This window comes from Epinephelus moara, chromosome 18 (assembly GCF_006386435.1).
Source record: "Epinephelus moara isolate mb chromosome 18, YSFRI_EMoa_1.0, whole genome shotgun sequence".
Classification (NCBI taxonomy): Eukaryota; Metazoa; Chordata; class Actinopteri; order Perciformes; family Serranidae; genus Epinephelus; species Epinephelus moara.
The window spans coordinates 40,101,263-40,113,742 of record NC_065523.1 but is presented as its reverse complement, the minus strand read 5'-3'; the positions used below and the strand labels follow the sequence as shown (position 1 = coordinate 40,113,742).

Genomic DNA, 12,480 nt, shown 5'->3' with positions numbered 1-12,480 from the left:
CTGAGGTTTCTACCGTTTTTTTTCCCCGTTAAAGGGTTTTTTGGGGAGTTTTTCCTGATCAGCTGTGAGGGTCATAAGGACAGAGGGATGTCGTATGCTGTAAAGCCCTGTGAGGCAAATTGTGATTTGTGATATTGGGCTTTATAAATAAAATTGATTGATTGATTGATTAAATGTCCTCGTCCAGCTGTGACTGTAGCTACACTTCATTGTTTCCATGGAAACGGACTGAGTGACAAAGCGTCGGTATTTGACAAGTTCAGAGGGAGAACCGGCTGACTGTAACCATGGTTACGTACCTCTAGAACGTTCTTCTTGGAGGACTTGTCTTTGGCGGCCCAGTCCACGGAGGCTCCTCTCAGCTCGACGGTGTATTCAGGAACAATCTGTGAGGATTTACTCTGAAGAACAGGAAGTCATCATCAGCTTAGTTTGATCTGTAGTCTGGCTGTGCTTTGAGCTAAATGCTAACATTAGCTTGCTAACGTGCTCACAGTCACAATGCTACGTGCTAATGTTTAGCATATCTCTCACGGTTTTCAGAATAAAGCTTGTGAATGAAACAGCTGTGGGTTGTTTGTGGCTGCTGATTGGTCAGACGTGCAGACGTCTCTGTGACCAGAGAACGTTAGCACATGTGATGTTTTATGTTGTGCAGGGATGATGTTTTTCTGAAGTTGGCGTCGTCCTGGTTCCCTCGTCAAACAGCCACTGTGGTCATCTTCAGGAGGAAGTGAACTACAGCGCTGACAGATGGGTGGAGACGTTATGTTGGGCGTGATGACGTGTTGTCGTCTCATCTTGTCAAAGACACATGAAGCTGTAAACTGACAGCGGAGTATTCACTGACGTCTCTTCAGCTTGTGTTAACCACAGACCTCATTTCACACAACTTCAAGACCAGGGAACAGGAAGTGCTAACATACTAACATGCTAACTCTTTCCTGGGTTGTAGGACTCGCTCCTGGAGAACTCTATGTGTTTAAATATTATATTGTAGGTGATGACCTCATAACATGCTGTTACTACAGTGTGTATAACAGGAAGTGTTCCAGGATGTGCGACTGGTTCTTACAGCGTTCCCAGAGGGAGCAGATTTGGGGTCTTTGTGAAAGGTGAGGATGCCGCCGTGGAGGACGGTCCAGGACTGACTCCAGTTCTTCCTGTCGTCAACAACAACAACAACAACAACAACAACAAAGTGAACATGACGTGAAGAAAACTCAGCTCCGTCCTTCAGGAGTTGAATCCATGATGTGACTTTAACGTCTCACCTGATCTTTTTACCGTTATCCACTACTTTGGTCTTATTGACGATTCCTGCTTTCTCCAGCAGATGGCACTGTGGAGACAGACAGACAGACAGACAGACAGACGAGTCTTCAGGTTTCTTTAAACCTGCAGGTTGGCTTTGAAATATGACTCCTGTGTAAACATGGGAGTGATGTGTGTGTGTGTGTGTGTATGTGTAACTCGGTCTGATCTCTGATCTCGGTCTGAACACCCTCCTGATAGAACCCTTCATACTGGAGCCTCCTCAGTAACTCCTCCTGAACCTCTAGAACATCATCAAGTCCTTGAACTTCTTGAAAGATCCCTAGAATCTCTTCAAGGATCATTACAGGGTCCCACAGAATCTTAGAACCTCCTCAGTGACCCATAATACCTCCTGATGAACAAATAAAACATTCTTAGGGACTCATAGAACCTCCAACACTTTATCAAGAGCCTTTAGAACATCTTTTCAGACGCCTAAACATCCTCAATGACCCATAATGCCCCCTCAAGGACCTCTAGAACGTTCTCGTGTCACTAACTTTAGTTTCATGTTTGTTTGTGTCGTGTTCCATTAAAGTTTCCTGTTTGATCAGATTTTATATTTGACTTTAAACATTTTCTATGATTGATGATGATGATGATGATGAAGATATGACATGTCACAGTTTGATTCAACATGAGCTCAATGAAAAACAGAAGAGCAGCCAGTTCCTCAGTGTCACCCTGAGAACCCTCAGCAGAACCCTCAGCAGAACCCTCAGTTAGTGTGTGATCGGGGGTTAGTGCAGAAACACTGGGGAACTTTCTGGGCTCGTTCAGTTCGTGACGTTCTGCCGGCGCCCTCTGGAGGCTGCAGTCTGGATGATTATAAGAACAGTTTAAAGACATGTCCTGACACGTGTGTCCAAAGTGTTGGACGGCGTCCTTCAGGAATAACCTTTGAAATGTTCTGTAACATCCTGATGAGCCTGAAGCCAACAGCAGGGGGCGCCGTCTGTCTGACCCACCCACAAACTCCTCAGAAACCAGTTAGTGTTTGATGTTAGTTTGGTTCTTCAGCCTTTAGAACTAAAGTTAGTGAGACACATGTTACCATGGCAACGACATGAGATCAGACAGGATCAGTAATGTCTGACAGACGCTACCCGACAGACAGCCAGCAGCCAATCAGAGCTGAGGACCTACGTGCAGCTGGTGCGAGCCTGTGCTCCGGTCGGACAGGTTTCTCTTCAGGGGGTGTCTGTCAGAGAGCTTCATGAGGGATGACATCACGGGAGGGGGGGGTTAATTCAACGATGAATGAATGAATGAATGGATGAAGGGCAGTAGGTCAAGGTGTGATGGGTGATGGTGAGACAGGTGAGTGTGTCTTAGTGAGACAGGTGAGTGTGTGTCAGTGAGACAGGTGAGTGTGTGTCAGTGAGACAGGTAAGAGTGTGTCAGTGAGACAGATGAGTGTGTGTCACTGAGACAGGTGAGAGTGTGTCAGTCAGACAGGTGAGAGTGTGTCACTGAGACAGGTGAGAGTGTGTCAGTAAGACAGGTGAGAGTGTGTCAGTCAGACAGGTGAGAGTGTGTCAGTGAGACAGGTGAGAGTGTGTCAGTGAGACAGGTGAGAGTGTGTCAGTGAGACAGGTGAGAGTGTGTCAGTGAGACAGGTGAGAGTGTGTCAGTGAGACAGGTGAGAGTGTGTCAGTGAGACAGGTGAGAGTGTGTCAGTGAGACAGGTGAGAGTGTGTCAGTGAGACAGGTGAGAGTGTGTCAGTGAGACAGGTGAGAGTGTGTCAGTGAGACAGGTGAGAGTGTGTCAGTGAGACAGGTGAGAGTGTGTCAGTGAGACAGGTGAGAGTGTGTCAGTGAGACAGGTGAGAGTGTGTCAGTGAGACAGGTGAGAGTGTGTCAGTGAGACAGGTGAGAGTGTGTCAGTGAGACAGGTGAGAGTGTGTCAGTGAGACAGGTGAGAGTGTGTCAGTGAGACAGGTGAGAGTGTGTCAGTGAGACAGGTGAGAGTGTGTCAGTGAGACAGGTGAGAGTGTGTCAGTGAGACAGGTGAGAGTGTGTCAGTGAGACAGGTGAGAGTGTGTCAGTGAGACAGGTGAGAGTGTGTCAGTGAGACAGGTGAGAGTGTGTCAGTGAGACAGGTGAGAGTGTGTCAGTGAGACAGGTGAGAGTGTGTCAGTGAGACAGGTGAGAGTGTGTCAGTGAGACAGGTGAGAGTGTGTCAGTGAGACAGGTGAGAGTGTGTCAGTGAGACAGGTGAGAGTGTGTCAGTGAGACAGGTGAGAGTGTGTCAGTGAGACAGGTGAGAGTGTGTCAGTGAGACAGGTGAGAGTGTGTCAGTGAGACAGGTGAGTGTGTGTCAGTAAGACAGGTGAGTGTGTGTCAGTGAGACAGGTGAGAGTGTCAGTGAGACAGGTGAGAGTGTGTCAGTAAGACAGGTGAGTGTGTGTCAGTGAGACAGGTGAGTGTGTGTCTACCTGTGGACTGTCAGGTGAGTGTCTGTTGGACACATCAGGGAAGTCAGACACGTTCCTCCTGTGGCTGTGAGCAAAAGTCTGGAACACAATCATTTTAAATACAGCTTCAGTTTCTATCAAAACTCTCAGATCCTTAAACATGATGTCATCAACTCGTTTACAAGTCGTTATCTTGTTTACACAAGTCTGTCTCTTGTTTACACAAGTCTGTCTCTTGTTTACACAAGTCTTTCACTTGTTTACATGTTTCATTATCTTGTTTACACAAGTCTTTAACTTATTTACACGTCATTAACTTGCTTACACAAGTCTTTCACTTGTTTACACGTGTCATTATCTTGTTTACACAAATCTTTAACTTATTTACACGTCATTAACTTGTTTACACAAGTCTTTCACTTGTTTACACGTGTCATTATCTTGTTTACACAAGTCTGGCTCTTGTTGACACAAGTCTGTCACTTGTTTACATGTTTCATTATCTTGTTTACATAAGTCTGTCTCTTGTTTACATATGTCATTATCTTGTTTACACAAGTCTGTCACTTGTTTACAAGTGTCATTATGTTGTTTACACAAGTCTGTCTCTTGTTTACACAAGTCTTTCACTTGTTTGCACGTTGCATTATCTTGTTTACATAAGTCTGTCTCTTGTTTACACATGTCATTATCTTGTTTACACAAGTCTGTCTCTTGTTGACACAAGTCTTTCACTTGTTTACACGTGTCATTATCTTCTTTACACAAGTCTGTCTCTTGTTGACACAAGTCTTTCACTTGTTTACACGTTTCATTGTCTTGTTTACATAAGTCTTTCTCTTGTTTACACATGTCATTATCTTGTTTACACAAGTCCTTCACTTGTTTACACGTGTCATTATCTTGTTTACACAAGTCTGTCTCTTGTTTACACACGTCATTATCTTGTTTACACAAGTCTGTCTCTTGTTTACACGTGTCATTATCTTGTTTACACAAGTCTTTCACTTGTTTACACGTTTCATTATCTTGTTTACACAAGTCTGTCTCTTGTTGGCACGTGTAATTATCTTGTTTACACATCTTTCACTTGTTTACACGTTTCATTATGTTGTTTACACAAGTCTTTCCCTTGTTTACACGTTTCATTATCTTGTTTACACAAGTCTTTCCCTTGTTTACACGTTTCATTATCTTGTTTACACAAGTCTTTCACTTGTTTACACGTGTCATTATCTTGTTTACACAAGTCTGTCTCTTGTTTACACACATCATTACCATGTTTACACAAGTCTTTCACTTGTTTACACCTGTCATTATCTTGTTTACACATCTTTCACTTGTTTACATGTCATTATCTTGTTTACACAAGTCTGTTTCTTGTTGATTCGTGTCATTATCTTGTTTACAAGTCTTTCACTTGTTTACACGTGTCATTATCTTGTTTACACAAGTCTGTCTCTTGTTTACACATGTCATCTTGTTTACACAAGTCTTTCATTTGTTTACACATGTCATTATCTTGTTTACACAAGTCTGTCTCTTGTTTACACGTGTCGTTTTCTTGTTCACACAAATCTTTCACTTTTTTACACGTGTCATTTTCTTGTTCACACAAGTCTGTCTCTTGTTTACACAAGTCTTTCACTTGTTTACAAGTGTCATTATGTTGTTTACACAAGTCTGTCTCTTGTTTACACAAGTCTTTCACTTGTTTACAAGTGTCATTATCTTGTTTAAACAAGTCTGTCTCTTGTTGATATGTGTCATTATCTTGTTTACACAAGTCTTTTACTTGTTTAGACACGTCATTATCTTGTTTACACAAGTCTTTCACTTGTTTACACGTGTCGTTTTCTTGTTCACACAAGTCTGTCTCTTGTTTACACAAGTCTTTCACTTGTTTACAAGTGTCATTATCTTGTTTACACAAGTCTTTCACTTGTTTACACGTGCCATCATGTTGTTTACACAAGTCTGTCTCTTGTTTACACGTGTCATTATCTTGTTTACAAGTCTTTCACTTGTTTACACGTGTCATTATCTTGTTTACACAAGTCTTTCACTTGTTTACACGTGTCATTATCTTGTTTACACACGTCTTTCACTTGTTTATACGTGTCATCTTGTTTACAAGTGTCATTATCTTGTTTACACAAGTCTTTCACTTCTTTACACGTGTGGTTTCCTTGTTCACACAAGTCTGTCTCTTGTTTACACAAGTCTTTCCCTTGTTTACACGTGCCATTATCTTGTTTACACAAGTCTTTCACTTGTTTACACGTGCCATCATGTTGTTTACACAAGTCTGTCACTTGTTTACACGTGTTATCATGTTGTTTACACAAGTCTGTCTCTTGTTTACACGTGTCATTATCTTGTTTACACAAGTCTTTCACTTGTTTACACGTGTCATTATCTTGTTTACACAAGTCTTTCACTTGTTTACACGTGCCATCATGTTGTTTAGACAAGTCTTTCACTTGTTTACACGTGCCATCATGTTGTTTACACAAGTCTGTCTCTTGTTTACACGTGTTATCATGTTGTTTACACGAGCTGTCATGTTGGTGTGACTCACGTCTTCGGCCACGCTGTGTCTCCAGTTCCTGACCTGCACCGTTCCCTCCTCAGAAACTCCATTTCCCATCAGCCTCTGGGGTAAAGACGGCAGCTGGAACAATCAGTAAACGGACTGATTAACTAAAGAAAAGTCAGACGCACAAACCGTCTGACCTGTGATTGGTTACCTCCTGAAGCTGAGCTCTGGGGATCCCGCCCACGTGCTGCTGAGGATTCTGGGAAAAAGAACCAGAGACAGATGGGAGGTCAGAGGTCACAGCTGAGGACAGACCGACATGTTTAAGGTGTAAAGTCAGACAGGTGTGTGTGTCAGAGTCGTACTGTTGTGAAGACGTCGTTGTTCTCGTTGTGTGTGTCGACAGGATAGTCTTCCTCAGGCAGCGGCGGCTTCATGTTCATCACACAAACAACACGTAATAAAGACAAGTCAGAAATGGACATTCGACTCGTCAGATGTGGAACGACTTGTTTATACAGAATGTGGTTCTGATCAGCTGACAGCGAGTTTAAACCTGAACATGACTTATGTGGCGATCGTACCGGGCCAGCGTCGTGCCTGCTGCTGGCCGTGGATCCTGGGAGGGGGGTGGGTGAGGAGGGGGAGAGCGGCTCTGGCGCAACCCATGACGTGGCGCCTGAGACGGGGTTGTAGTAGTAAAACCTCCCTGAGACTTCGTCGACCAGCTGCTCCCAGCCGCAGGAACCCTGACAGGAAACAGTTTACAGTGAGTCAGTCAGAAACGCGTTGATCCTAAAACCTGCCGGGGACTCGTACCTGAGAGGAGGCGGGGGACAGCACGGGGGAGGGGGACATCAGCTGCCCCCCCTCGCTCCCTGTGGACGTGTCCCCGGTGGACGGGGCGCCACGGGGGTCGGACCAGGTGGTCTGTCTGGTTACAGGATGGAAATAAAAGACCTTCCCACTGTCCTGGTCGGTGTGCACCTGAACACAACACAACAACACAGCAGAGTGTATTGAGATGGTGCCTTCAGGTGCACTCTGTTTACTGCAGTTATAAGAAGAGTTTAAGATTTAATCCACATTTTCAAGAAGCATCTGTTTACGTTTTGTTTACTTTACTTTTCCTTTTAAAGTTTGAATTCAGACTAAAACAAATAAAAGTGACAAACTGACGCCGAGCGACAGAACGACTCAAACTACCTGAACAACAGAGACCAGTTCTGTTTTAAATATCGTTCCTCATCGTACAGTGAAATCCTCGGTGAGCTGCCGTCACTTCAGCTGAAGTTTGAAATGTTGTCTGTCCCGTCGAGCAGTCAGCTGTTCCTCAGGAACATGTGAGCTGTGAGTGGAACAAACCTGAACGGCTCCAATGACATCACGTTAAACTTTAATGACCTGACGCAGCAGATAGAGGTGGATTCAAACCAACGACTCAGCAGCCACAGAACTCTACACACGTCTCAAACATGTCAGATATGAAGTGTGTGTCCAGGAAGGAGAAAAAAGACGTTGTGTCCAAATATGAGGACGTGTAAAAAAGAACATTAAAATAACTTACGACATAAACACTGTAAACAACTGACAGAGAGTAAAAATATAAAGTTATAAACTGTGTTCACTTCACTGACGCTTCAACTCCTTTCAGCACTTTAACGTGAACTGTCACTTCTGTCAGTCGTCACTTTTGTGTGCTGCCACTTCAGCTGTTTTCAGTCCCGCGTCTCATCAACACTTCAGTTTCTCTGTGTTTCTGTCTCAGCTTCCTGAAAGGTCCCGACACAGCGAGCCGACAGACGCCCTCGTCTCTGCGCTGTGTGCTGCACCGTCGGCCCCGTCAGGTTTATTTCAGATGATTCAGGATGTTGAATCTGAGTCGCTGGTAGGTTGGTTATTCTACAGACCACAGAGACGTTACATTTGAACATTATCACGTAGTAGACACGTTAAAATTGTACGTTTCAACAACGACGTAGTTAACGTGTGGTGACGTGCTGGAACAGATCATGTGTTGGATTAAACACGCGGTTAGGAGGAACCATCTTTTCTGGAAACATGCCGACGGGTCACTAAAAAACACGTGGTGTTTGTTGGTTGAACGGCGGTCTGCAGCTTGGTGGGCGTCTCTACGAACTGTCACACCATCCGCCACCCCACTCCGCCCTCTCCTCAAATCACCGCCGCTTTGTCAGCTATTTCAACGTCACATACCAACACACAGACGCACCTTTCGTGGCGGTATGATACACACCAGACAGTGATTATTTCTGATGTTGCAAGCCACGGCTGAACTCGTCACATACCGCTGCTTTGTCAGCGGAAGTCGGTGTCAGACCGTGACGGACTGAGACGTTCTTCATGTCTGTATGATTCGCTCGGAACATCAGAAACAGCTGCTGCAGGAAACTACCGTGCGTCACCTGATGTCACATGATGTTAGTAACGGCCTAACCATGACGTGCTTTTATTGTCTAAACTCCAGGAAGTTGCGTTCTCCTGGCGACTGGACTGATGAGGTCATCTTACCTGCCAGCCGTCTTGTGGGCTGATGGGGGAGGCGGGGCTTATCATCCCAGAGGAGGAGACTGAAGAGGAGGGGGTGTGGTCTGTGGTGATGGGGATGTGGTCAGGAGGAGGTGATGAGGGGAGGGCGGGGCCAGAGACAGATATCTGAGGGACGGCCGGTTTCTTCAGAGACGAGACGTTAGCGTAGATCGGCGAGGTTGTGGTGACCACGCTGAGGTCCTACAGAGAGACAGAGTTTAAAGGGACAGTATGTCAGGAAACATTTAACCCTCTACAGACACAGACACCTGTTGCTTCAGGACTCAGTGAACGAATGAATGAATGAACGTTCAAACACAACATCTGGAGGAGCCGACAGAGGAGCAGCCGGTTCAGGGACATTTCCACCTGTTGGATCTGCTCTGTGACGACATGTCAGACATGTTTACTGCTGATCTGAGCTGTTTGTTTAATGTGTTTGTGTTTGCTGATGAACTCTGTGTGTGTGTGTGTGTGTGTGTGTGTGTGTGTGTGTGTGTGTGTGTGTGTGTGGGGGGGGGGGGGGGTGGAGTGAGCTGCTGTCAGACAGGAAGTACCCCTCCTATGTTTTATAAACACACACAGACATGAGGACAGGCTGAAAAAGAGAGACTGTCCAATAAAAACCAGTCACCCATCAGTTTGTCTTGTTGATACGAAGGTTTGATTCTGGTTATTGATCTGTCTGCTGTTTGTTGTGTACGTGATGCAGTCATCAGTCAGCCGAGGAGAAAATCTGACTTCATCAAATCAAATAAACACGACTTTTGCTTGTTTGCTACACAGACATGAATCTGACCAACTTCACCTGATGATGAAACAGTGACTGAGCGTCCTAAACAATGTAAACACTGTAAACAATGTAAACAGAGACACCGTGTAATCAAGTTATATTCTGTTTGTCTGCATCCTGTCTTTGTCACGTTGTTACTGAAGCTGCTGTGTGTCTTTACTCCGTAAACACAGGCGCTAACACTGCGCATACACACAGGCGCTAACACTGCGCATACACACAGGCGCTAACACCACTGCGCATACACACAGGCGCTAACACTGCGCATACACACAGGCGCTAACACTGCGTATACACACAGGCGCTAACACTGCGTATACACACAGGCGCTAAGACTGCGTACACACAGGCGCTAAGACTGCGTATACACACAGGCGCTAACACTGCATATACACACAGGCGCTAACACTGCGTATACACACAGGCGCTAAGACTGCGTATACACACAGGCACTAAGACTGCGTACACACAGGCGCTAAGACTGCGTATACACACAGGCACTAACACTACATACACACAGGCGCTAAGACTGCGTATACACAGGCGCTAAGACTGCGTACACACAGGCGCTAAGACTGCGTATACACACAGGCACTAACACTACATACACACAGGCGCTAAGACTGCGTATACACAGGCGCTAAGACTGCGTATACACACAGGCACTAACACTACATACACACAGGCGCTAAGACTGTGTATACACAGGCACTAACACTGCGTACACACAGGCGCTAAGACTGCATACACACAGGCGCTAAGACTGCGTATACACACAGGCACTAACACTACATACACACAGGCGCTAACCCTGCGTATACACACAGGCGCTAACACTGCGTATACACACAGGCGCTAAGACTGCGTACACACAGGCGCTAACACTGCGTATACACACAGGCACTAACACTGCGTACGCACATGCCCTAAGACTGCGTACACACAGGCGCTAAGACTGCGTACGCACAGGCACTAACACTGCGTACGCACAGGTGCTTAGACTGCGTACACACAGGCGCTAACACTGCGTACACACAGGCGCTAAGACTGCGTATACACACAGGCGCTAAGACTGCGTACGCACAGGCACTAACACCGCGTACACACAGGCCCTAACACTGCGTACACACAGGTGCTAAGACTGCGTACACACAGGTGCTAACACTGCGTATACACACAGGCGCTCACACTGCGTACACACAGGCGCTAAGACTGCGTACACACAGGCGCTAAGACTGCGTACACACAGGCGCTAACACTGCGTACACACAGGCGCTAACGCTGCAGCACTGTTACTTCCTGTTGAAACAGGATGTCTGGTTGTAACTGAGTACTTTTATACTGCACAGAAACAACACAGCAGCATGCTGACAGACTCAGGATCAGCTGAGACTCCTCTCAGTTTTCAACACATTGTCACAGGTCAGAGGTCACATCATCATCATCATCATCATCATCGTCATCACCACACTTCATCTCCTGTCAGTTGATCAGAGATCAGATCTAATTTCCTCGTTAAAGGATCTGTTAATAAAGAATCGTTGATCAGAGCATCAGTCCGTCTTAATGAGTCGGTTGTTTGTTTTAAAGTAAACAAAGCTGAAACAGTTCAGTCAGTGTGAACTTACCCATAATGCCTCTCTCTGTTTGTGTCTGTAGGTTTAACTTTCTTCAACATCAGATTCCATCAGAAAAACTTCACACAGGTCACAGTCTGAAACTGAAGCTGTTTCATGACTGCAGCTCTCCTCTCTGCAGCAGGTGGCCCCGCCCCCATGTTATCTGCAGCATGTGGCCCCGCCCCCATGTTATCTGCAGCATGTGGCCCCACCCCCATGTTATCTGCAGCATGTGGCCCCACCCCCATGTTATCTGCAGCATATGGCCCGCCCCCATTGTTATCAGCAGCATATGGCCCCGCCCCTGTCTGCAAATGGGCTGTCTGTGTTCTGAGTCTGAACTGGATCACAGATTTGATCCTGGATCTCCATGTCACTTAACAACCTCAAACCTCTTTACAGAGGTTCCTCACAGACTAAAACAACCTCTTCAAGGACTCCTGGAGCCTTTTCAAGGACTTTTACAACCTTGTCAACCTCCTCAAGAACTGCTTGAACCTCTTTAGGGAAGGGTACGACCTCTTCAAGGACCCTATTAAACCTCTGTACAGATGTACAGGACTTCCTCTCAGACTAACAGAACGTGTTCAGGGCTTGTGGAGTCCTGTTTGTTTCCACATGTTCAAAATGACCTGTCCAGTAACGACAGACAGACAGACAGACAGACAGTGGCGTTAGGATCATCAGGCGTCTGCTGCTGAGACTCTTCATCATCATCATCCTCCTCCACAGAACTGTCCTCTCTTCCCTGTTTTTATCTCCAGAGTTCTGACGTCAACAAATGAGTCAACAGGAAGTTTATCAGCCACAGTCACATGACCGCTGCTCATTACACTGACCTGACATCTGTGATCCTGAACCACTGCTGCCCCCTGCTGCTCACCATCACCATCACCACCATAATCATCATCATCATCATCATCATCACTGTGTAACTACAGGAGGAAGTAGTAATCCCTGGATGTTTTCACCTCCTGCAGAATTCTTCCTCCATGAACAACTTTAAATCTGATCACACAGTCTGACATCACACAGGGTACATCCCAAGTCCCTTAAATTTACTGCTAACCAAATAACCTAGCCACCTTACCTAACTGTTTAGTCCCTCCCACTTAGGAAAACATTTAAGGAGTCAGGAGTGAGGAGCGAGGATTGCTGATAAGAGACATGAGATGGCCTTACTCTGAAGCGTCACGTAAAGCGACGTCCTTTTCTGATGACGGCGGCACAGCTGGATCTGCTGCA

General features: G+C 45.8%; 1 protein-coding gene across 3 annotated transcripts in view; it reads right to left on the bottom strand.

Moving 5' to 3' along the window:
* arhgap27l (Rho GTPase activating protein 27, like) overlaps positions 1 to 12,480 on the bottom strand; it is a 48,158-nt gene that overhangs the window by 12,720 nt on the left and 22,958 nt on the right. The window contains exons 4-14 of one of the 3 annotated variants that reach the window (XM_050068908.1): positions 8,806 to 9,024; positions 7,093 to 7,260; positions 6,858 to 7,022; positions 6,639 to 6,704; positions 6,485 to 6,532; positions 6,316 to 6,408; positions 3,756 to 3,833; positions 2,464 to 2,529; positions 1,275 to 1,342; positions 1,076 to 1,163; positions 300 to 401 (exon numbers count right to left, since the gene is read on the bottom strand). In XM_050068908.1, the coding sequence (XP_049924865.1) occupies positions 300 to 401; positions 1,076 to 1,163; positions 1,275 to 1,342; positions 2,464 to 2,529; positions 3,756 to 3,833; positions 6,316 to 6,408; positions 6,485 to 6,532; positions 6,639 to 6,704; positions 6,858 to 7,022; positions 7,093 to 7,260; positions 8,806 to 9,024 (1,161 nt within the window). The remainder of the gene's footprint in view (positions 1 to 299; positions 402 to 1,075; positions 1,164 to 1,274; positions 1,343 to 2,463; positions 2,530 to 3,755; positions 3,834 to 6,315; positions 6,409 to 6,484; positions 6,533 to 6,638; positions 6,705 to 6,857; positions 7,023 to 7,092; positions 7,261 to 8,805; positions 9,025 to 12,480) is intronic. The other 2 variants (XM_050068909.1, XM_050068910.1) reach the window with 2 other exon arrangements.